Genomic DNA, 25,963 nt, shown 5'->3' on the forward strand with positions numbered 1-25,963 from the left:
TAAAACTTACATCCCCAATGATTTTCGCTGTTACTGTTGGAACTGCACCTAATATAAATTAAAATAAATATTTAGGATCTTACACAATTATTTAAACATAAACAGCAGCATTTAAAGCTGATGGTGGGATAACAGACACAAAATCTCCAAATAAAAACAGGTATTATCTTAATTCATGGGAAGACTAGCATCTACAAGTATCACGTGAGAAAAAGGGACAAAAACATTGTTTAGTGCCCAACAGCCCACAGAGAGCCACCACTCATAATATAAATGTGTCAAATATTTGAAAATGACCAGTGATGGAAAAAAGACAGAACCCCTGTACTCAACCTCAAAAGGCTACATAAATGCTTTCAAATCAGACATACCTTGTAAGACACTGTTAGAATTCACTGTGGGCTGAGCAGCAGGAGCACTGGCTAATGATACCACATTGGCTATAACTGGAGTTGAATCTTTTCTTAGAGATGGGGGCCCTGCTGAAGCAGCTGGCACCATGGAAATACTTGCTGATTAAATAAACAAAAATAAAAAGACCTCATGTAATTTATATGCACATACATAGAAACCAACATCTCAAGGAGGTTAAACAATGCTTTCAGTAAAGTTAAATTCTGTCAGAGCAAAGAATCACGTTAGGATTAACTGGGTTTTTTTTTTTCCTATTTTTTAATTAGTGAAACTTAGAAGTATTCCATGTATTTTCTCTTGTAAAACTACACATGTGGTGCCTTTAAAAGGCCATGTGGGGGCGCCTGGGTGGCTCAGTCGGTTAAGCGTCCGACTTCAGCCCGGGTCGCGATCTCGCGGTCCGTGAGTTCGAGCCCCGTGTCGGACTCTGCGCTGATGGCTCAGAGCCTGGAGCCTGCTTCCGATTCTGTCTCCCTCTCTCTCTGCCCCTCCCCCGTTCATGCTCTGTCTCTCTCTGTCTCAAAAATAAATAAACGTTAAAAAAAAAATTTAAAAAAAAAAAGGCCATGTGATTTATATTCTACGTCCTTTGTTACACTCTCAAATCCTTGTTTAAGGAAGTCAAGGTGTATATACCCATTACAAAATATTAACTGCCATTCTGTCCCATAGTTCTTAGAGTTTATTTAATTCAAAATGTTCAGAGAAAACTAAATGAACTCCTTTCTACAAAGCTTTAAACTGTTAAAAAGGGATTCAAATGTTAATGTCATTTGAACAGAGTGAAATTTGCATTTCATGAAATTATTAACAACTGTTTAAAGTTCCCATTCTGTAGAACAGTAGTTGGTCCCTAGCACTGATCAAAGACTATAAAGTTTAATTTTACCTGCATTGTTTTGTGAAGGTGGGTCACACATACTTTGCTGATTACAGAACATCAAGATACAAAGCAGGTTACAGAAATGTTTCATTTCTCCTCGCCATTTCAAGGACTCACTGAGTTTACCCTGTCGCTTACAACCATCACATTTGGCCATCTAAAAATGAAATAAGATAGTAAAAGAGTAAAATACAAATTATCTCTGGTCTGACAGAATAAAAGGAGTTCACACGTAACAAGTGAGGAAATTAACTTAGAATTTAGAACATAAAAATGAAAACCATCCTAAAATGGTAAACATTTATCATTTTTCAAATCATTTACACTACATATTAAAAGTCACATTAAAGGGGCGCCTGGGTGGCTCAGTCAGTTAAGCGTCTGACTTCGGCTCAGGTCATGATCTCGCGGTCCGTGAGTTCGAGCCCCGTGTCGGGCTCTGTGCTGACAGCTCAGAGCCTGGAGCCTGTTTCAGATTCTGTGTCTCCCTCTCTCTGACCCTCCCCCATTCATGCTCTGTCTCTGTCTCAAAAATAAATAAACGTTAAAAATAAAAAATAAAAAAATAAGTCACATTATAAAGATGCCAGTAACGAGTAATTAAAAAACATAGTGAAATGAAAATAAAACCTATCTTCTTCAAAAACTTCAGAAGACAAATTCATTTTAGTTAAATAATAAATAGATAAAATGCTAATTTTAAACTCTTTAATGTCTTAAGACTGACACGTCTTCTACAAGGAAATTAAAAACAAAAAGAACATAACTTCAGTGACATTAAAGTCATCTTAAATCTTACATTAATACCACAGGACAACATAATACATTTAATACTTAAAAGTTTTAAAATCATTACATTGCCCTTCATACTACTTTAAAGAATAAAAGAAGGGAATAATGTATGCCTTAATTTGAAAAACCCCAAGGATATTAATTTTAATTACCTGATAGAATAGAACTGTATATTTGGACATGCATTCTTCACAACAGAACTCTTCTACTTTCCCCCCCAAATTATTCTGTACCAATTTGGGAGATGTCTGTAAACAATAACTGCACATTTTACAGTGATTTCCCCAGCGTTTCGCCAAGTCATGTTTATAAAGCAATTTGCAACCTAAAAACAGGAAAAATAAAATTAACATTAGAAAAAAATTAATTAAGTACCTACATCTTTAAACTTAAATGCTCTAAGACAATGTTTTCACAGTTGGATCCTTACCAGTTAGTAGACCAAGAGATCAATTTATAGAATCTATACTATCATTTTCTTTTTCAAACAAAAGAGGACAGGATAGTAAATATTACAGAGCATCACATATAATAAAAGTCTGTTTTGTTTCCTAAAACTTTGTTTCACTTGGGTAGGTGATAACATACTGGGTCACAATGTAAAATGTATTTCTTCTTTTGTGTTGTGGTCAAAAGGTTTGAAAGCCAATAGTCTAGGAGGTTAATCATGCACAGTTTTAGAATAAAACATTTTAAACATACAAAAAAGTCATCGAAATAGACAATCTACCTCATACTGATTTGTCTATTATATTCAGAAATATAGTGACTATTTAAAACAATAAAAATATAATTTAGGATGCTACTAAAATGTAAGAAGTTCTATTTATTTATGTTTAAATGTTTGCTTTTATTTATTTACTTACTTACTTATTTATTTAGAGGGTGCGCACAAGCAAGGGGAGGGGCAGACAGAGGGAGACACAGAATCCGAAGCAGGCTCCAGGCTCCACACTGACAGCCAAGAGCCTGATGCAGGGGCTCAAACTCACAAACTGTGAGATCATGACCTGAGTCAAAGTCAGACACTTAACCGACTGAGTCACTCAGGTGCCCCTAAGAAGTTTCTCTTTAGAAATAAGCGCCAATAACTAAAAGAATCCCTATCAACCTAAAAACATGAAATGTTTTTCACATCACCACCATCTTCTGTAATACACTTCAACAATCTTTTCCTTCATTTTAACATCTATATGATATGAAGGACTAGCTCAGTAAAAAGCAAACCAAATGTAAACAAAACAAAAAGCTTTGTTACACAATGGATAAAACAGATAAACTTACAAAGTAACAGCTTAAATTATCAGTTACTTTTAAGAGGACCAACATGATCAGTAGGTAAGATGATCTTGTCTTTACCTTCACTACAGAATGACTTGTCAGCACCTGAGAATCGCACAGTCTCCTTTACAATTTTCTCAATTTTACAATATTCACACATTGCCATTACATTATTTATTTTCTTATATTCATCAGAACAATTCTTGCCACAGAACTGAAACATTTTACCCTGTAAAGAAATAATCATTAAGTACTAATGAAACATTTGGTTTATCTTTTGGAAATCCTTTATTCCCTCTTATTTTAAAACAAGTAGTGTAATTTTTAAAGATGAAAAGCTAGAAATGATTTTATAGATAGACCATTTTACACTCAAACCCTTTATCAGGATCCTATACTTTACCTTATAGTCAAGAAGTTCTGGCTTTGTGGCAAAAAGACGGTTACAGTGCTGACACTTGAGTTTTACAACACTTCGTGCAAACCCAACGTGCTGGGATTGGGCAGCAAGACGCTGGAGGCCAGCTGCAGCAGAGCTACTGATGGAGGTGGGGGAGACAGCAGAGGTATTACTCCCACCTGCTGACACTGTTGAACCTGTGGGAATGCTTACAATTACCTGGCCCTGAGACAAGGGCACTACTGAAGAATTCATTCCTGTTGGTTTGTTGAACAAATTCTGAAAAATGAAACAAAACAAGATAATCAATGTAATCATTTGTTCAGTCAAATGAGCACCGAGTGCCTAAGTCTGACAAGCACAATTCTAGGTACATAAGATACACCTGTGAACAGGCGACACTCCGTGCCCTTGAACAGCTTAGAAGTGAATGGATACAGTGTCATTTATATGCAGAAACTAAAATAACTAATGATCTCTTTAAATTTTTTAAACTTTTTTTTTTTAAGTAATCTCTACATGCAACATGGAGCTCGAACTCAGGACCTTGAGATCAAGAGTTGCATGTCTACTGACTGAGCCAGCCAGAGGCCCCAAACTAATAATCTCCTTTAAAAATAATATCCCCATGGGATGGCCTGGGTGGCTCAGTTAGTTAAGTGTCCGACTCTTGGTTTCAGCTCAGGGCATGACCTCATGGTTCATGGGATAGAGCCTTGCACTGGGCTCAGCAATAACAGTGCAGAGTCTGCATGGGATTCTCTCAGTCCCTCCCCTGCTCACACACTCGCTCCCTCCCAAAATAAATAAACATTTAAAAAAAAAAAAGGTAAATTAAATAAAATAAAAATAATATCCTCCCAGGGCACCTGGATGACTCAGTTGGTTAAGCATCCGATTCTTGATTTTGGCTCAGGTCATGACCTCATGGTGGTGAGTTTGAGCCCCGTGTCGGGTTCTGTGCTGACAGCACAAAGCCTGCTTGGGATTTTCTCTCTTCCCGCTCTCTCTGCCCCTACCCTGCTCATTCTCTCTCTCTCTCTCAAAATAAATAAATACACTTTTAAAAAGTTAACAAAAAATAAAAGTAAAATAAAATAATAACATCCTCCCAATAGATAATCTGGGTAGTAACAGCACCATTTAATTTTACAGGAGGCAGTTAAATGACATGCCTCCAAACACATCAAAAATCAAAGAATCCAAGTGTAATAGGACTGAGAAAAAAATTCAGGCAATCCAGGCATTAGCCAACACCTAACAAGTTTATATACGTTATGGTAGGCAACTCACTGACAGGAGAGGAAGATTTCTGAAGCCGTACCTGGAAAGCTACCACACAACTGTAGCTGCAGAAGTTGCGTATACTTCCATCTGACATGGCTAGGTGATACTGAGGGATTGCTGAGGTTTTACAACTGTTACATTGAACTTGTACACCTTAGCAAATCAAAATAAAAACTAATGAGTAATATATACAAACGTATACAAATGTATGAGAAAATAAATATTATCCAATATATGAAATTCAAGGGCCAGGTCAAGTTGCAGCAACTGAAACTAAATCATGTCACATACAGACAAAAACTAACTTAACATTAAAAATATTTCTTTTAATGTAAAGTTGGCACGGTAGATCTACCCTGAAACTACAAAATGAACCCTGAAATAAATCAGGTGTGGATAAAAAAAATACCTTAAAGAAGTCAAATGAAATTCTTTTGGTAAAGGGGAATGCACAAATAGGCAAGCAAATAAATAAACGTAAGTTAAGCAATCAAGGCAATAGGTAATATTTTACAACACAGATCTGAAATATTTTAAACTTGCCTTAAAAATCAATTAAATCTGGACAAAAATCTGTACTATACAAAAAGCAATAACCATAATTTTGTCAACTATTATATTTATATAGTTTATGAAACCAGTATTACCTGCAGAAGTAACCATTTTAACTCTGTAAGCAGATAAGCAATTAACAGAACAGAAAAGCTCTGTCTTTCCCAAGCTATTGGTATTTTCAATCATTTCTGCTGAGGATCTCAATGATTTGCAAAGCGCACATGGTGTAATTTTGGCTGATTTCTATTAAGAGAATAAAATAACATTCATTTTTACCAAATGATAAGTAAAAGCATAATTCTTTGAAATGTTTATACTTAACACTGTTGAAATATTTTAAATTAGTGGCTTTCAAACTTTTATGATTACAATCCTCAGTAAGAAATAAATTTTACAAAGTGACCCAGTACATACTTCTGAACTTTTGTGTTTGTGTAGTATACATGTATATAAAACTGAAAAAAGTTTCATAAAACAATATAAATCATGATAACATGTGATGCATTTTTATATTTTCCATTATATTCTATCCATTAAAAAATAATGCTGAACGCAACCTAGCAATTAATTTGGGAATCTACTAATTGATTGTAACTATAGTTTAAAAATAGTATTTAAAAAAATTACAAACAGGGAATTCATGCTCTTACACTATGCTAAAAATTAGAAGAACCCCCCTACAAAAGGTGCTATATGTGGCAATAAAATGTGATTTCAATAAAATTAATAAACTTATTAGGAAAGTCACTGCCAACTATTCTTTCACTAACAACAACAAAGCACACAAAGCAATAAAGCAAGTAAGCAATAAAGTGGGAGCAAACCTTGGATATCACAAATTTTCAAATATAAGCAATCGAACAGTCTATTATTATCTTAAGTTTGAGCTAAATTAGGGATTCAGCAGGGGTGCCTGGGTGGCTCAGTGAGTTGAGCGTCGTCCGACTTCAGCTCAGGTCATGATCTCACGGCTCGTGAGTTCGAGCCCCGTGTCGGGCACTGTGCTGACAGCTCAGAGCCTGGAGCCTGCTTCTGCTTCTGTGTCTCCCTCTCTCTCTGCCTTTCCCCCACTCAACACTGTCTCTCTCTCTCTCTCTCTCAAAAATAAATAAACATTAAAAAAAATTTTTTTAATTAGGGATTCAGCAGCCAGTAATACTAAATACTACTAGTATATCATACATTCAAGATAACTTGTAAGTATATCCAGCATCCATTATCTCTGTGAAGTTTTTGCTGATAGTCTCATCCTGTCCTACCAACTAGAACTGACCATGTTTCCTCTGTGCCCCACTGAACACCATAATACTTCCACCATAGCATCTCTACTCAGTTTTATGTCTATCTCCCTCAGGAGACATGGAGCCCTTCAAAGCAGGAATCGCATCTAATGTTTGTTGAATGAATTATATATAAGGAAAAAAACAAAACAACAGATACGACCATTTTCAACATGCCAGGTTCTATACTAGGTGCTTTCCCATTCTTCCTTCACATAATCCTAATAACATCCCAGTGACAGTAGTAGTATAATACCCATTCACAGATAAGAAAAGTTAAACCCAGAGAGTTTAACTGTTTATCCAAGGTAAAATTCTATTTGAATAGAGAATCAAGATATCAAACTGAGATATGCTTTACTTCTAAATCAAATTCTTTCTCTATACCACAGTACATATCAATATGTGAGAAATTTAATAAGTAATGGCTAAATTAAATATAGTAAATAAATTAAAATTAAGATGATTCAACCTATTTCTCCTTCTCTTGTGGAATATAAACCATCTTTGAATGGACTGAATCCAAGTAACTTTTAGTACTTGAAACAGTTATCAGGAAAACAGTCTTTTGAACAAGGATAAACTCATGAAGATATTGGCTTTTTTTATCCCCTGTGAAAGCAAAAACAAGGAGTTTCTAAAGGAAGGAATAAATAGTAAAGCTAAGCCCCTTTAATGTACTTGAATAATAACAAGAAATAAAAGGAAACACCATATAATGTTTAAAATTCCAAAATCACTGCAAAGTATTAAGAATTTAAAAGGATTTTCTCAATTGACATTACTACATTCATGAATGTTGGTAGACTGTATAAAAAGTCACTATTTTAAGAAAAAGAATGATCAGCTATCATGCTACAAAAGAAAGGCATTGTAAAATAAACAAAAAAAGATTATCATATCTTTGGATTTATGAATTCTAAAATCTAATTTTTGATCAAAATTTGCTAACAAATTACAAATATGATAAAAACGAAGCTGTATTTGTCATACAGAATTCATTCAATTCATCTTCTATAAGCCTCATCTATTCACAAAATAATATATGACCTACATTTATTTTTTTCGTATTTCATGAAGAAAAGGAAAAACCCTTATAAACAAATTAATGGTAAGATTTTCAATTTCTGAATTGCAATTTCAACTATATGGATCTGATTCAAGAATATGTATGTAACCTGGACCTTACCTTGTCCAATAAAAAAGTATATTATATGCAAACCAAATATATTTCAAAGAAGGCTACACACCAAAAAGATAAGACTGGGTATCTCTGGGAAATGCATTATTTTTCTTCTTTGTGTATTTTCAAAATATTATTCAAAAACATGAATCATATTTGAAATAAAAATGTCATGCCCACAAGCATGTATTTCAAATGCATGAAGAGAAATATGCTATTTACAAAACTCTATACCCGGGTTTTTAATAACATTCATTTGACAAATCCTATTTATATGTAAAGTACATCAATTAAGCTAATAATAAGATCTTAGTATTTCTGCGGCATTTTCATAAGTAAGTACTACCAAAAAACGTAGGTCCTCCTGAAATGAACAAAGACATCGGGGTTAGATACAGTCATGTACCTGCTTATACGCCGTAACACATGCTGAACTACAGAACTTCTTAGACTGGCCCTCTATCTGAAGCACGTGGCACTGCCCAGAGCCACTGTAGCAGTAGCCCCCACAGTTCTCACAACAGTTCATGGTGAGGTTGTTGGCAGAGCGAAATTTAGAGAAGCAGGCATCACTGCAAAGTTTATGTACCACATTCTGGTAATTAACTTCATGTCGAATCTAGGAATTAAAAAACAACAAACAAATCACAAGCACAGACCATCAAAAGCTGTTCTTGGGGTGCCTGGGTGGCTCAATAGGCTGAACGTCTGACTCTTGGTATTGGCTCAGGTCATAAGCTCAAGGGATCAAGCCCCTCATCGGGCTCTGGGCTGACAGCACGGAGCCTGATTGAGATTCTCTGTCTCCCTCTCTCTCCCTCAAAAGAAACAAACAAACAAACAAAAAAATCTGTTTTAAGCACAAACATTAGATTTCCCCCCCACACACCCCAATACAGTAAAAAGATGACTTACAACAGCATTCTTCTGACACATGCTGCATTTGGTTGAAATGCTATTCGTATTTATGGTGACAACAGGTTTCCTTTTCAGTTCGTATGTTGACAGACATGACTGACTGCAAAAATCTTTACTAGCTGTGGTATTTTCAAACTGGGCACTGATCACATCCTTTGGATTTAAAATGTCTCTAAAAATGATAACAAAGATAAAATAAGCCACAGTATCATTTTTATTTTTCCTTTTTTGTGAGTTAATAAGTAACACAGAGGCCATTACAGGTGTATGGAAAGGGCACTGTTACTTAAATGAGAAAGCCTCAGTTTTCCTGGATAAACTGATAAATTGCTCTGATCCTTAAGTTCTGTTCCATAAAACAGAACTTCTAACACATGACTTATTTCATAGAACTGTTGTGAGGATTAATATACTATATTTTAAGACTAACAGACTACACATCAAACAGTTCTCATTCATTATCTCTAGTAGGTGGGATTATAAGAGATAGGAATTTTCTTTTTTAGGCTCTTCTATATTTTCAAAATACTCTTTAAAAATAATTAAAACTATTTTTAATTTTACATACACTTGAAAAATCAAAAAAGAAAAAAAACAAAACACTATCATTTAAGAGTAAAAATACAGGGCCGCCTGGCTGGCTCAGTCAGTACAGCATGCAACTCTTGATCTCAGGGTTGTGAGTTCAAGACCCACGTTGGGTGTAGAGATTATTTAAATAAAACCTTTAATGAATCAATGAATGAATGAATGAATGAATGAATGAAAGTAAAAGTACATTTCAAGCTACGAAGTGTATATTCTAGCATGGTTATACAAAATAGAGTATTTCCATATCTAAATAATTTAATTTACAAGTATTAGTAGCAAAGGCAATGAATATTAAAACCTTTTAAGGCTCCCTACCACTCCACCCTTTATCTTACCCCTAAACCACTGTTCCTAAATAGTAGTTTATCAGATAGTTTAAGTGTAAAGCATTTTAAAAGCCAATGGGAAAACAATGCCTTGATGAAATTTTCCAAATAGTGTCTCTCTCTCATGAATACACATACACATAATAGTATATAAGCCATTATATTCATTCTTGCAACTTAAATTATACGAATAGAGCACTTTTTAGAAAAGATGACAAATATCTCTGATTCAATAAAAGATAATAGTAAACATAATGGGAATCATCACCAGGAACACCTCATATGCTGTAATGTATAACTTCATACTTCATCTTCTATACAGTACTCCAGGCACCTCTAGTTTCTGCATTTTTTTTTTTTGCCTTCACAATTATTTTTTAAGTAGATTTTAATATATTTCACTTATAGGGGTATTTACTGAGCACTTATATTGAGCCAGCCACTAGCTACATCCTGTATAAAAATATGGTACAAGCATGCACTAAAGGCACTGACACTATATTGGGACAAACAGACAAATGACATAAAATGCCATAACAGAAGCATTCTTAAAATATAAAAGTGAACTAATTATGAAAAAATATAATGCACAACAGAAAGAGAAATGAAGAAAAAATTATTTCAGACAATATGTAACATGAAAGGCTATTTTTGCTATGTCTTAAATAGGAGTTTTCCAGAAGGTTAAGGAAGTAAGAATTGGGGAGCAGCACCGATCAAAGCAATAGAGTATAAAAGTAGGTATTTCTCACTCGCCTTAGTATGCTTAGCATCCAACTACATTACATCTTATCATAGATTTTATCTGATTCCAAACAGTAAAAATTCAGAAATGATACAGACAATCCCAAAATAGTTACTTCTCTATCATTGTATCAAGTAATTTTATCTAAAAGCATTAAAAAAATTACCCTCCAAATTACCTCTTTTAAGTAGGATTTTGAAACAGATTTTTAAAAACTAAGCATTAGGTCCTTATCACTAAGGAAACCTGAAAATTAAATGATGATTAGCTAAAATATATTTAGAATTTAGGTTAAATTCAAGATGCTAAGAAATATGGTTAATAAAAGATTAAGAAAAATAAAACGTAATTCAAAGAGCTAATGAGGTTTTTTTTTGTTTTTTGTTTTTTTTTTTAATCAACCTAAGTGCTGCTGCTATATCTCTACTGGTCTATAAAAACAGCAGTGGCTATCAGGATGGAAATCTTTTCTAGCTCCACCCATTCAAATTAAATTGAAATCCTTCTTGGGCTCCTTCAAGGGATTAACTTACAAATTAAACCTGTTTGATTATATGGAGTGGCAGGGGCAGGTGATACATTTGCCAAAATTAACCAGCTATGTGACACAGAGGAACTCTTTTAATTTCTTTGAATCCAATTTCCTTATACTTAAGGTGCGATCCAATTCAACAATATTATAGTCAGATAAATCAGACCATCCTAAACTTCTGCAGTCTGACTGTGTAAGAGGAAAACAAGGGGAGGAATCGTTAAGTGGTAAAAAGGAGATAAAAGAGTAGTTCAGGAATAAAACAAAATGCAAGGAAAAACAAGACTGATCAGTGGTTGAGGACTGAGCAACAATAGAAAAGATATCCTGTAAAATGAGAAGGGGAGAAAAGAAAGAAAATGGAGAAGATCAGGCAGGTAAGGAGTACCTGAAAGGACAGTAAGAGGCAAATGGAAAAGAACGAGGGATTTTAAAAAAAAAAAACAAAAAAGGATAATAGAATACGTGAATAAAGAGGTAGAACAGTTAAGAGTCAAGAAATGACAGGATGAAAAAATGGAAGATTTATGGATAAGACCAAACATAACAAAAGAGAAATGCAATCTTAAAGGATAACCAAACTACATAAGATCAAGACAGGTAAGATATGATATGTAGGTAAAAATGACCTAAAATAAAAATATGTATGCACAAGAATTTAAAAACAAAGAAAGAGGGCACACATCTTAAAACTTCTATGGGTTTCTGGGATGCGTGGGTGGCTCAGTCAGTTAAGCATCCAACTCTTGATTTCGGTTAGGTCATGATTTCATGGTTTGGTTCATGGGTTTGCACGCTGCACTGGGCTACCCACTGACAGTGCAGACGCTGCTTGGGATTCTCTCTCTGCCTCTCCCTGCTCACACTGTCTCTCTCAAAATAAATAAAAACCGAAACAAAAAAACAAAAACCCCTTCTGTGAGTTTTCTAAGGTCATTTTGAAATTCACTGATAACATCTCTGAACTATCTAGGGCTATTATTATGAAAGAAGAAATAGAATCAAAATTTCAGAAAGTGCCTATCACTAAAGTAGAATTAAATAAAGAAGCATAAAAGGAAGTTATATGAAATTGTCTCATGGCAAAACAGAAAACAGGAAAAAAAAACCCTATAAATATAATTTTCAAGTTGACTTAATCTTAGAATCTGATGATGAATATACTAGAATATAGAAAAGAGGTACACACTTTCAAAAGCATGCTTTATAATTCAAACAGTATAAATAAAGAAATCTATTTTTGCTAAATCAAACATGAAACATAAAGGGAAGCCCACATAACTAACTTCCAAAAAGACTTCTAACCACATTCAAATTTCTTTCAAGTCTCTAAAATGCCTTTTTCCATTTAAACCAGAAGAGGGAGCATCTTTTTTCCCTTTCCAGAGAAATGGAAGGATCCACGTAAGGCACTATAAACACAAATATCTAAACTAATAAATCATGGTTTGAACAGTTTAATAACAGGCCAAAGTGTTTCAGAATGAGAGCATTATTCATCTTTTTCTGACCTATTTAAACGTTTTAACAATCACCTTACCAAATCAGCCAAAATTAGTTCATATTCTTCAAATATATCAGGATGATCTCATCAAGGTCTAAGGTCATATTCTTTTGATATTAAACACTGAAATGGTACCTCTGAGGCAGTTCAGAGATATTGAGAAGATAAAAATATATATTGGAGTCCTTTTTTCTTTTTTTTACACTGGAATACTTTTAAAGATAAGAAAGGTATTAAATGAATTCCAATTAGATAACAGGATACATAACTTTAAATATTTTTGGATTTCAGTATCTATTACCTACAAATAAAATATCGTGGTATTATATGACCTAAGTGGTGTAGTTTTTGTTTTATGAAGCATCTCAACTAACATGGATGGGAAAGGCTGGTTTCAAAAACATCTCAATATATAAAAGGCACATTATTTATAATTAAAATAAGCTGAGCACCTAAGATCCAGAAAAACTGAAAGCAACAACATACTGTGGCAATTACCAAAAAATATGGAAATGTAGAAAACTAAACAATACACAGATAAGAATGAAGTGTTTTAAAAGGAAACAGAAGATAATTTAGAATTCTGCTATACTTTGAGCAACTTGAACAAGTTTTCTTGGTGGGAGGAGGTGGTGGGCGGGCAGGTGGAACTGTATATCCAGTGAGGCACAGTGTAGAACAGAAGAGCTGAGTCGACCCCTTCCTCTGGTAAGCAGTTTGCCCCTTCTGGAGGATTTTTTTACAACCAGAACAGGAAACTCGAACAGCTGTGGCTGGAACTGAAGGAAGCATTTTATTCATGCCAGATGACGCCAGTGAAGGCTGAAAGCCAGTAGTCAACTGTGGAGCTTAAAAAAAATTAAAAGAAAAATGTTTTACTTTTCATCATAAATTTTATGTATATATCCTTTCTTCCTCTTCCATAACCAGTCTTGAAACCCCAAACTAATTATCCAATATAAATGACAGCCATTCTAAATGAGCAGAGAACTGCCTAGCTTACTAATACAAGTAGATACTTCCTCTCACTCATACTAGTCAGAATAAATAAACATGATTCATTTACTCAATTCTGTTTCTTACCAAGAGGACTGCCACTGACTGAAAACACAGCACTAATTTTCAGTTCCCCTTCTTGAGTTTTTTGCTGTTGGCCATGACTATACTCCTTTAAAAAAGAAAATAAATAAATAAACACTTAGAGAAAAGAATAAATATAAAATATCTAAAGAAATCCAGACATTCAATAAGTTTTGTTTTGGCTACATGGGTGGGAAGGTGGGGAGGGGAATTTATACTACATTACCATTAATAAGAAATAATAGCAAGCAAACTATAATTGCAATAAGGGTATAATAGGTTTGTATATGCTGAGAAAAAAATAAAAAAAAAAAAATGAAGGAAGCTACCCAATTAGCCTTGTAGCACTACCAGATATTTAAATTATTTTTGACAATTATTATTACAGTATTTTAAGTTGCTGTTTATCTATTATAAAAGTAATACACAAACTATATTTTGTATTGTAAAACTATACAAAATTTAGACAAGCAGAAATAAGGAAAAATTCTAATCATATTTCTATCACACCAAAACAACCACCATTTTCTCTTGGTATATTTCTTTCCAGTCTTTTCCCCTCCTGTAGTCAGAGATTTTATTTCTCTACATAGTTGTAATTAAACTGAATATATCATTCTAGTAAAATGATTTCTTGATCACTTGAGTCAGTGAAACATTTGCATATTATTACATTTTACTCCAAAATCACTTCAAGTGGCTAAATGTCCGTGTTTTTTAAGTTGGAGTCCAAGAATCCCTGAGGTCTACAGATGTACTGTAGGGAGTCTGAGAATTCTAAGAGAATATTTTTAAAAACTGCATCTATTTCAATGACTTTTTTGGTGAATGTAAACTTATTTTTAGTCATGAATAACCACATATAACTGAGTTATACTACAAGTTTTCAGTGCTGTTATTTGCTTTAACAATTCTATTATTGCACTGTGAAACCTCTAAGTGCCAGATTTAACTTTTATTTTAATTAATTGCTTATCACACTGAAATCTGCGAAACCCCAGCAGATCTCTTATTCTTGGAATTCTCAGGCAACTCCAAAATATCCCCCTTTTTTTGTGGTTAAGAGGTATCTGGTACATTACTCAAGTTTGAGAAGTACTGATAGATGTGTATTATTTAATAGATATACCAGATTACACAGGGATCGGACTGGGATAGGGTGAGTGAGGCATTTGCCTCAGGCACAAAGTTAAGGTACCAAAAATCTCAGTAATCAAGATAAATTAGTGTTTCAATGTGGCATTTTTAAAAATGAAAAAATGCAAAATCCATGAACAAAATAACAAAACTTAAATAAATAAAGACAGGATCAGTATTACTGATTTTTCCCTTGGCCTCAGTCTCCAATGTGATGGCCCTGCATAACACTATGAGATTATATGACCATAACCCAATGTCAGTCAGTCCATTTGTTTCCTCACATTAGGTATAATTAGAAATGCCATGATGAATATCTTAAGTGAATATTCATACTCTCATACTTAGCATTATCTTCTAAGGAAAGGATTCTTGAAGTGAAATTACTAGGTAGAAAGGCACACAGTAAATGTTCTTGATACACAATGACAGGTTGTTGTTTTTAAACTTCTGATTAGATTTATTCTAGCAATTTGTGAAAAGCCATTGAAAAGTCTTTCCCCACTATTTCATTTCAATCTGCAATTCTTTTTCTAATATCCACTTACAAAAAAGCATTATAATATAACAATATTAACCCTGTACAACATGTTATCAACATTTCCTCAATATGTACTTTTAAAACTTTTTATAAAGTTTCCATTTCTATGCCAAAAATCTAGTTTTTACCTTTATGACTCCTTCGATTCTTATAAAGTTCTACTTCCAAAATAAAACACTAAGAAAATGGTTTCATTGTTTCTAAAACAGTCCTTTCATCCAGAGGTCAGCAAACTTTATCTGCAAAGGGCCAGATAACTAAGTATTTTTTTATTTTGGAGGCCATACTACCACAACCACTCAACTCTGTTCTGGTAGAGCAGAAACACCCATAGGTAATATGTAAATGAAATGAATGTGGCAATGATCCAATAAAACTTCATTTACAAAAACAGTGTGCAGAAAAACAAAAACAAAACAGAAACACAGAAAGCAGGCTGGATTTGGCATGCTGCTGCTAATTTGCCCAATCCCTAATTTAATCCATCTGGAATTTATTTATTTTGATGTTTAAAGGGCTAGTCTTTTTTTTCTTTCTCTGAGTAGTGAATTCCTTCCATTCACTGTTAACAGATCAGATTGCTTTGAAAATGTCTCTTTTGTGGCAATCTATTCTGTATCATTATCAGCCGTATTTTTTTTTTTAAATAAACTCTACCCCCAGCATGGGGCCCAAACTCAAGGCCCCAAGATCAAGAGTCACATGCTCCACCAACTGAGCCAGCCTATTTTTAGGATATCACACTATCCTAATAAACGTAATCATGAGAGGTTTAACCATTTATACAACAGCCCACCACTATCAACCTATATTTTTAGAACACATGTCTAATGTTTGTGTGGATGCCTATTCTTCAAAACATTAGAACCTACTGATATTGTCATCGGAACTGTTATCAAAACTGTATCTTAATTTAGGAATAACTAATATCTTACATTTTTTTAAAAGTCTCTCCATTCTATCAAATTGTCTTTCACCTGACATAAGTACTTTCTAGTTGCTTTGCCAAGGGGAATACCAAATATTTTCATCATATTCTCTGAGAAACAAGTGATCTACAGAAATATTGCTATCTTTCATATAACTAAAATTCAACTAGCTACTCCACTATACTTTCATGAACTCTATTAATTCTCTAATAAAGATCCTTACCAGTAAACGATGACAATTTTGTCTCCCCTTTTCCATTATTTCTTCTAATTTCTTTAACATGTACTGGGTCGAAAATCCAACAAGAGTTAAATAATAATGCTGACATCAGTAATTTGTGTTCTTTTAGTAATTATTAACAGGTTTCCATCATTTTACTCTTAAATTCAATGATTGTTATTGATCTGAAGTAGATATTTCCTTACCATGACCAAGAGAGTATCTATTACAAGAAATGCACAGTAAATTACGTGAGAGGTCTTTCTGCATCTATCTATCCAGTCTTATTTGACCAGTTGAAATTATGTATTAAAAGATTTCCTAACATTGGCTCATCCTGACATTCTTACATTATATAGTATATTAAAGCAAACTTCAAGTAAAAAAAACTTTTTTTAATCTCAGAAAACTCCCGAAAAAATCAATACTTATTGACATACTTTAATGGTCTCCAGTCAGCTCTTTTTCACTGTTCATGACAATTATTCCAAACTTCTGATACGTTCCTTAAGCCTCAAGTACATATTACTTATATAGTATAGTAAAATAAGTATATCTTAAGTACTCTACTTATAGACCGCACAATGCCTTCAAGGCAGAATCATGTTTATGTTAGTATCCCCCTAATAATGACTAACTTTACAAATATTTAATTATAAACAATGACTAATAACCTAAGTGAAAATCTGATGGCTTCAAAAACTTTCAGAAGGAGAAAAACAGGTTATCAAAACAAAACAAAAAAATCCTTTACCAATAGCTTTACCTTCCCTTTGTTTACCATAAAGGAAGAATTGTATCCATATCCCAAGACAGTATTTTAGAAATGAAGAACCCAGTACCTATAGCCAAGTTAATCTGATATACCTTAAAAAAGCCCAGCATTTAATTACTGCATTCTACTTTCTAAAACTCTATGACTCACTATTGTGAAAATTTATTTGCTTTCCCATCATAATCCATTTACTTTAACAAGAGATAAAATTAGCTCTTTTAATAAGAGGAAAAAGAAAAGAAAAAAATCATGACGTTAATGTAGTATTCACTGAATTTCCAATTTTTAGAACCAATTGAAAAGGGGAAAAGCAAAAATAGGGTCTCTGGCTCTTTAAATTTTCTATTTTAAAAACCTTCTCCAGGCAGTTTTAAACATTAAACAACTTTTATTTATATAAAGATTGTTAGGATAATAATAAAATGACCTTCATTATGGCCCCATAATGGTTCCTTCCAACCTTTATGAACTTCAGTTCCCTCATCTACAAATGGAGTTAATACCACCTACTATGGCCTTCTTATACAGAAAGATGAGGCAACACACTACACACTGTATAGGTACACTGTACCTATAAAACACTACAGAAAATATAGTCACATGCAGGAGGGATCTGAATAAAGAAATGAAACTGCAAGACCAAATGATATTATGCTGTTAACAGAGGTAGGAGGATGACAACTGGTGACCCCAGAAAATCATTAACTGATGAAATAATCAAGAACAAATGGGTTGAGTCTTTAAATATATATACACACATTTCAGCACCCCAGGTGATTTGGAAAGTAGAGCAAGTATGGAAAGTAAAGAAATTAAGACCAAAATGAATTGTGTAAAAAGGAGAATTAGGAAGTGAGCTGAAAGTAAAATTACAAGTTAAGCAAAGAGAAAAGCCAAAGGAGGTTTTGATAAGGTGCCATGAACCAAAGCTATGATCTTATTAAATCATGACAAAAGTTACTACTGGTAACTGACAGTCAAAAGTAAAGCCTGACCACAACTGTAAAACCTATCAGTATTTTAAAAGAGTTAGGTTAATAGTACAGTTTTAGAAACTGTTAAAATAATATTAGGACTCCTTCCACCAGTCTATGGGAAATGTAAGAGTGAAAGCATTAGGCAGTACTGAACAGCAAAGAATACAGATTTCCAATGGTCACGGGAGAGAAATACCTAAAGGAAGAGGGCAATGAAGGAGAGGAAGTGGGGAGGGAAAGGGGAAGGGAAAGGGAACAGGAAGGAAAGATGAGGGAAAAGAAAAGAAAGACCAGGTATCTGTGTCTAACATAAGTTGCCCAGAGGGATATCTAGAAGAACTATGAAAAGGTCTGATCCTACAGAATTGGTGTGGCTGATACAATAGAAAGGATTTCTCAGAGAAAACCTAACTTTATCGGGGCACCTGGGTGGCTCAGTCGGTTAAGGGTCCGACTTCGGCTCAGGTCATGATCTCGCAGTTTGTGAGTTCAAGCCCCAGGTCGGGCTCTGTGCTGACAGCTCAGAGCCTGGAGTCTGCTTCGGATTCTGTGTCTCCTCCTCTCTCTGCCCCTCCCATGCTCATGCTCTGTCTCTGTCTCTTAATAATAAATAAACATTTTGTTTTGTTTGGTTTTGTTTGGTTTGGTTTTGAAAAACCTAGCTTTATCTACTCACGTGCTCGGACTGCCCCGTTGTAGGGTCAGGGTAAAGAATGTCTCTGGACTGTACGCCCAGGACCTATACACATTCCTGCTTTGTTCTCAAGAGTCCAATCAATCAAGTGCTGGAACTTTTGAGGAATTTCTTCCCCAAAATCATGATGAAACTTCATAATCAGCATTTTATAACATATTACACTTTCAATAGTGTATAAACATGTAGTTGTTTATGACAATTCCATCCTATTGGTATCCCCCAACCACCGGAATTGCTGATTGCTTTCAAAAAAGTAATATAAATTATCCTTCCTGATGTTTCCTTTCCCCCAAGGTATTTGGTCTTTGCTATAACTGCCTTTTCATCCTAAAGGAAGTGTTACTGGGTCATATACAGAGAGAAAGTAATGCTTTTGGATGCCTGCCAGGATTATGATTTCTTATGAATGTCCCATGTCCACACTGGGGCATGTAAAGAGACAGGAAATCTTCCCTGTATACGGATGTGTTTGTAGTCTTCTGAGGCATGAACTTTCCCTAGGTTACCAAGATATTTCTTTACCCTTATACCAATAATCAAGATCTCCATTTTGCCTGCTTCTGTTAACATGCTTTCAATCTACGTCGTATTTAACTATTTTCATATTCCTGCTCTGCCATCTTCTTTGTTACCTTCACACTCATAACCATCCAGTTCCTACAGCTTTATCATCACTACTCTATACTGCTACCTTCCACTGAGCACCAAGAAATTAACTGAACATCAATGTGACTCATACAAAACATCTATTCTTACATCTCCTTATTGTAAAACAGTGGTTCTCAACAGCAGACAATTTTGCCCACCCCCCAGGGGACATATGGCAATGTCTGCAGACACTTGGGAGGGTGGAGATACTATTGGTACCAAGAAGGTGGAGGCCAAGGATGTTGCTAAACAAATGTACTACACTGCATAGGACAGCCCCTCACAACAAAGAATTATCTGGACCAAAATGTCAATAGTGCCAAAGCTGGGAAACCGTGCTCAGAGACATGTGAATAAAAAAATCTCTTCCACAGAAGTCTCACACATTCAGCTCCCCAAAATAATAGAAACATATGGAAAGGGAACCTGTCTTTAGATCAACTATCATGTCGAGAAATAGCTAATTCATGGTATCTTTACTTCTCAGCCTCTGAATTCATGCCCTTTGTATAAAACATAGACCACCCTCAAATAATTGATTTTGTGTATTCATCCCTCAGTTCCCTTTGTACACTCCAAACTTATTACAGCACATAACTTTTTTCTTACATCCCAACTACTGTAATGTCATTAACTGCATAGATATCTTCACTGATTTCAGAACTTCAGTTACAGGATCTCTGTAAATTTTTCCTCCAGAGCAATCTTCAATAGCAGAGCTGGGTCCTCCCTATTAATTACAAATCTCAAATTTGGAATCCCATTTCACCCATCAAAGCCTCCTTTACCTTCTACCCATTGATCAAATGAACTAGTTCTTCAATCAATTAACCCTTTCAAAGATAAGCTGTCCATTACTTCCTCCCCCAAGAAACTTAAATCCACACACGGTGTGTACTTCATTATCAGTAATTGCGCAAGGCTTACTACCTTGTATAAACTCAATCACAACATAAACTCATAAAAACCATAAACCTTCAGCCATGTCTGCTGCATCAATCTCAAATCCTTGAAGACTCCCCTTCCCTAATCCTGCACTGAAATTGTAAAAATCATAGAACAGTGACATTAAGGAACAAAGAGGATTAAAAGCCTAAATTACTACTCAGGAGAAGTTTCATGTAACTCTTGATTCCTTAGCATTACTCTCAGAAGATAATTCAAATTGCCTTAACCTTCATGAAGTCTCCTCTCACACTGTCAACAAACTACTTCACTTCTTAATCAAGAATTTCCTCTCTCAAATGAAGAATTCACGTGTGGAACAGAAAAGAAGGGGGGAAAGTAAAGGTGAAATGTTTACTTGAGCATTGTCAGGTTCATCTTTAATTTTGTCTAGTAGTCCCTGCTGTGGTGCCATTGCTTTGTCATACTCATCATCCAAAGGTTCTTCTTTAATTCTAATATTTGATGCAAAGGAATTCCCCAGTTCCGAACCAATGGATTCTTTATTGGCAAATGGATAGCTGGAATCCTAAAACACAATATAAAGTATTAATAAATATTCAGATTTAAAGATTACTCCTCTTCAGGTGTTAACACCCAAAGATAAGCTCACTGGAAATGAAGAACTCTATGGATACGCATTAGAGTCCCTATGCCTAAAAGTAAATTGGTCTATGTCTAAATATCAAATACAAATAAAGAAACTAAGAGCTGAGGCTTCTCAGAACATCTTCAAAGATGTCCTTACCAAATAATAAAGCAAATTAAAAAAACAATCCGTGCTCTACCTAACACATATAGTTACAGTTTAGAAAATGACACAGAGAAAACTTTGACACTTGCCACAGTTACAGCAGTCTGCATACACACTGAAAACTTACCCTAAAGTTTGTTTCTGGGGTTTGTGGTAAATGGGTATGTAATGTTTCTTCAACTTGATTAGCTATTGAAAGAAAAAAAAAACAAAACAAACACATGTATATGAATAACAAATCTTATAAAGAGTGACCTAAAAAGCTATCATTCGATAATCACCTCTCTTGTCAAATAAAGATGCTTATTAGAGTGAAATGGGTCCCCAAAAATACCCAAAAGATAGTTTCACTCAAACAAAAGTCTAGCCCCACTTTCCTTTTAGCCTCACCTTACACATTTCCTTGCTCAAACCTAAATAATGTGGTTACCTTATTCACTATACTCTGCAAATTACTTGTGTTTGTTCCTCCCCATTTCTGCTTATATCATTCCAAGACCCCTCTATCTATCTATCTATCTATCTATCTATCTATCTATCTATCTATCTCTATACAGACTTCTGATTCTGCTCAGTTCAAAATTCACCTCTCCTCTATAAACCTTCCCTGGCCACTGAGTTAAAAAGCAGCTCTTTTCTAAGAATACCTAAAATACACTGTTTCAGTTACCTGAAAGAAATCTTGTATGGCCTATGACAAATTCTTCTACCACTGTATTTAATTATAAATTAAATCTTACACTATTTAACTGGTCATTGATACTTCTACTACTTGACTTTTCCCTTCTACTATTAGACATTATGCTCCTTGGGCATAAATGCCCTCATAATTTATCCCCCATAGAGATATCAAAAATATAAATTTAATAATATATATTTAAAAATATAGTATACCCTGTTCAGCCTGGTACATAATGGATATGTAAATTAATTGCTCTTTTTAATAATACTGACCTAGTCTTTCTACTATATTTTTCCAGCATTGACAGAAGAAATGTAAGGGTTGATATATGGCACCTTGCTTTCCTTCACATCTATTGAGCATTTATTGAAATATTACAATTTTCACTGCACCAAGTTAGGCCCTAAGAATGCAAAGATGAATATGATACAACCTGGCCCTCAATAAACTACACTGGTAGGTACAACAAAACAAATATAGAAGTATAATAAGTAATGTAAGTACTATAAATAATGAGGTATGAACAAAATGTTATGTAAATATAGAGAAGGAAACAATTCATTCTTCAGGTAGAGAGGTTAGAGATGACTACAGAGTAGAAGAGGTTTATGTGTTAGGCATTGTTGGATAAGAAGTACTTTATAGGCATATATACAAAGAAAGAAAAGGACATGCAGACAAATGGAACAGCAGAGGTAAAAGAAGGCAAAGAAACAAGAAAATATGTGACATATTCAAGAATGGAACTGAAGCTAAAGTATAGGGTACTCTGGGCAAAGAGGCTCAAGAAGGGCCTCAAGAAACCTCTAGAACATAAAAGAGAAATGTTATCAAATAGAAAAACCCTCCCTAATTTGGACTAATTGGTGGGACAGCAGTTTGAATTAGTGCTTACAGCACAAAGAAGTTAAATCCAACTTGAGGTTCCAATGTTCAACCAAAGAAAATGAACAGGTGACTTGAGTATCTTGCCTTCTCATCAAAATATTGCAACCAGGGGAGGGAGAAATGAGGTTTAGAACTATTTTTCAATCATTTTTACCATTACCAAAAGTTACTGGGAGAAATTCAGTCACTCTGCAAAGAACAAGGATAAAAGAAAAATGACAAGCTTACAATGAATTTAACTGTTCATATTTTGCTTAGAATTAGAACTAATAAAAGCTATATTATTATCAGTACGTAGTTATTTATTGTGTTTTGTGGCTCTATTCCAACAATTATTACCTGCTTTATCAAAAAAACTGCTTTTCAACCTTGAATCCAACTCTTTATGGGGTTTATCCAATCGTTTTTCACGTTCATGATAAGTTAGGTCTCTATTTTTCTCCTTTCCAGAAAATGTCTCTTTGCTGTTTTCTCTTACTAGACTAAAATCTTTCCGTATTGATTTAAAGACAGAAACCTGATCAAACTGTTTAGGAAAGTCTTTTTTTAATTTATTTTGAATCTGTATTTCATTTTCATTGTCTGATTCATGCTGTGTGACTCTTCTCTCTACTTCCAAGCTATCATCAGTATGAATTGAAGAAACAAGATTGTCCTTTGAACTAAAATCCTGTTCATCCTCATTGTCACTACCAACGACTGGAATTCCTGCAAGATCCCCAGAGTTCAAAAAATAATCATCTTCATCCAGCAATGAATTTTCAGATCCTGTTTGATTCGGCATTCCATAAGACATGCTGTCAAGGGTAGGAGTTAAGTTGTGGTCTATATCTTCAGACATTTCTGTATCCATGATACCACCACCTTAAAAAGTAAAATACTGTTTAGACAAACGATAGTGCTAAAGATGACCACATTTATAAGGTCTGTCTGGTATTTAACCAAATATATAATTTCTCTTTTCAAACAAAATATAGATAATAATACCACAGCATTCAATGAGCAATTTGATATAGGTGTGATAGGACTATCCTAATGTGACAGATAAGGAAATAGGGATCTACAACTTGAGAAGCTATTTGAGGTTAGAAAGGAGGCAATGTGATGCAGAAAGAAAAGAGTACCAACTTCAGAAACAGACATATCTGTGCTGGAATCATAGATGATCGCTAAAAATCTATGTGATCCTGAAAGGTAAACTCTCAGGTTTCTTTATTTGTAAAACAGTGTAATACTCACCTTAGAGATTAATTTGTGGTGAGGATTAATGATAGTATGTATAAAAGGTTTATTAACACAGTGACTAACACACAGAAGAGAATATAAAACTTCATTTTAATTACTACAGTGATTATTCTGGGGAACTGAGATTAGAACACAGGTCTCTGCTCTTAAAGTCTCACTATCTCTGTACTAACTCTAATAAACACAGCAGTTAATGTTTACAATGCTAAATATTTAAACATAAAGAATAAAATGTATCCAAGCCAGAAAAAATTTAAAAACTATTTACCGTTTGAAACTACAATGCTCACATCTCTTCCATTCCAAAATAAAATTTAAAAAACCTCCCAGCTCTCATTTCACCTTCCCTTCACAGTCAAACCTCTAGAAAAAAAGTCTACATTGGTTTATTTCTACTTCATCTCCCAGTTATTAATCCTCCAAACTTAATGCAACCTGGGTCCCAACTTCTCATTGGAACTGCTCTCATTAAGATCATCAAGAATTTCCTAATGGTCAAATCCAATTGATTTTTTTCAATCCCTATGTGGCATATATGTCCTGAATAAAAGGCCTTTGGTTTCTTTGACACTATACTTCTTCCTACCTTTCTAATTAGTCTATTAATTTATTTCATATTCCTCTTCCTCTGTTTATGCTCTCAATATTCCAATTCTCTTATTTTATACACTCAGACTATTTTACTCACCACCATAGCTTTCACCATTGCTGTGAATTTCCTAAGCACTTTCTTCCAAGATTCAAATCTCCATATTCAACAAGCTCCTATAAGTCCCTAGGGATCTCCAACTTAGTACTTTTAAAACCAAGTTCATCATGTTCCCATTCCAAGCATACTCTTCTTGTATTTCCGTCACCTGATTAACAGCATCAGCAAGCCAACAGTTTGCTCATGAAAAGAGAAATCAGTCCAATTCTCTTTCCCTCTGGACAAATTCTGTAAACTGTCCTACTTAATATCTCTCAAATCCATCTCCTCCACAAGGCACCACTCTAACACTCCACATCTCTTACTGTGGACACTGTACTAATTAAATCTACATGGACATCTAGGAAGCAATCATATTCTTACAAACCCTACCCCTAAACCACATTTAATTGATCCATGAGCAGGCAAACTGAACCTAATAAAAACACAGAATGAAGCAAAGACTAAAAATATTGGTGGTACCAACAGCCTTGTTTTTATTTGTTCCTGAAGCCCAGATCAACCGTTTGTGAGACTGGTTGGTTCTTCAAGTCATTCCCTGGATTCCATGATCCAGGATAAATTCCTTTTTTTGTTAAAGTTTGTTTGAGTTGGATTACTTATAATCAAATCCTAATTGATACAAAGCCTAAATAAAAGCATTCCTCAAGTTGCCCCCCTCCAGAAAGACACTAGATTATCTTTCTAAACCATAAATCATTCCATATTATATCCCTTGAAATCCTTCCACAGCTTCCTACTGCCTAAAGTACTCATTCATTCAGCATGTATTTATTAGGAAACCACTCTGTGGTTAAGTATTGTGATAAGTTCAAGGGATAAAATGATTAAAAAGATAGCTATGGTTCCCCCTCCTCAAGAACTAGAAAGACAAACAGAATAATAAGACAAACAGAATAATAAAACAAGAAAATCATCACTTACTTAAATAATAATCAAACAATAGATGCTAAAATCTTAGGAATGTCTACAGCTTACATTCACATAGTATATATATAACACAGAGAGAGCAGCAGGGAGGAATCAGAGAGCATGCACTACATTG

The 25,963-nt window shown here is 34.4% G+C and overlaps 1 protein-coding gene across 1 annotated transcript in view; it reads right to left on the minus strand.

Annotated features, from left to right (window-relative positions):
* ZMYM4 (zinc finger MYM-type containing 4) overlaps positions 1-25,963 on the minus strand; it is an 86,119-nt gene that overhangs the window by 38,779 nt on the left and 21,377 nt on the right. The window contains exons 2-16 of the mRNA XM_047084591.1: positions 23,304-23,828; positions 21,522-21,583; positions 20,999-21,169; positions 13,775-13,859; positions 13,284-13,539; positions 8,991-9,165; positions 8,482-8,694; positions 5,705-5,855; positions 5,095-5,210; positions 3,774-4,049; positions 3,449-3,599; positions 2,242-2,414; positions 1,304-1,454; positions 372-512; positions 11-48 (exon numbers count right to left, since the gene is read on the minus strand). Of these exons, the coding sequence (XP_046940547.1) occupies positions 11-48; positions 372-512; positions 1,304-1,454; positions 2,242-2,414; positions 3,449-3,599; positions 3,774-4,049; positions 5,095-5,210; positions 5,705-5,855; positions 8,482-8,694; positions 8,991-9,165; positions 13,284-13,539; positions 13,775-13,859; positions 20,999-21,169; positions 21,522-21,583; positions 23,304-23,817 (2,673 nt within the window). The 5' untranslated portion in view covers positions 23,818-23,828. The remainder of the gene's footprint in view (positions 1-10; positions 49-371; positions 513-1,303; positions 1,455-2,241; positions 2,415-3,448; positions 3,600-3,773; positions 4,050-5,094; positions 5,211-5,704; positions 5,856-8,481; positions 8,695-8,990; positions 9,166-13,283; positions 13,540-13,774; positions 13,860-20,998; positions 21,170-21,521; positions 21,584-23,303; positions 23,829-25,963) is intronic.

The sequence above is a fragment of the Lynx rufus genome, unplaced genomic scaffold, assembly GCF_022079265.1.
Source record: "Lynx rufus isolate CCGP_SWC_20201006 ecotype Redwood Valley unplaced genomic scaffold, mLynRuf1.p SCAF_2, whole genome shotgun sequence".
NCBI classification, from domain to species: Eukaryota; Metazoa; Chordata; class Mammalia; order Carnivora; family Felidae; genus Lynx; species Lynx rufus.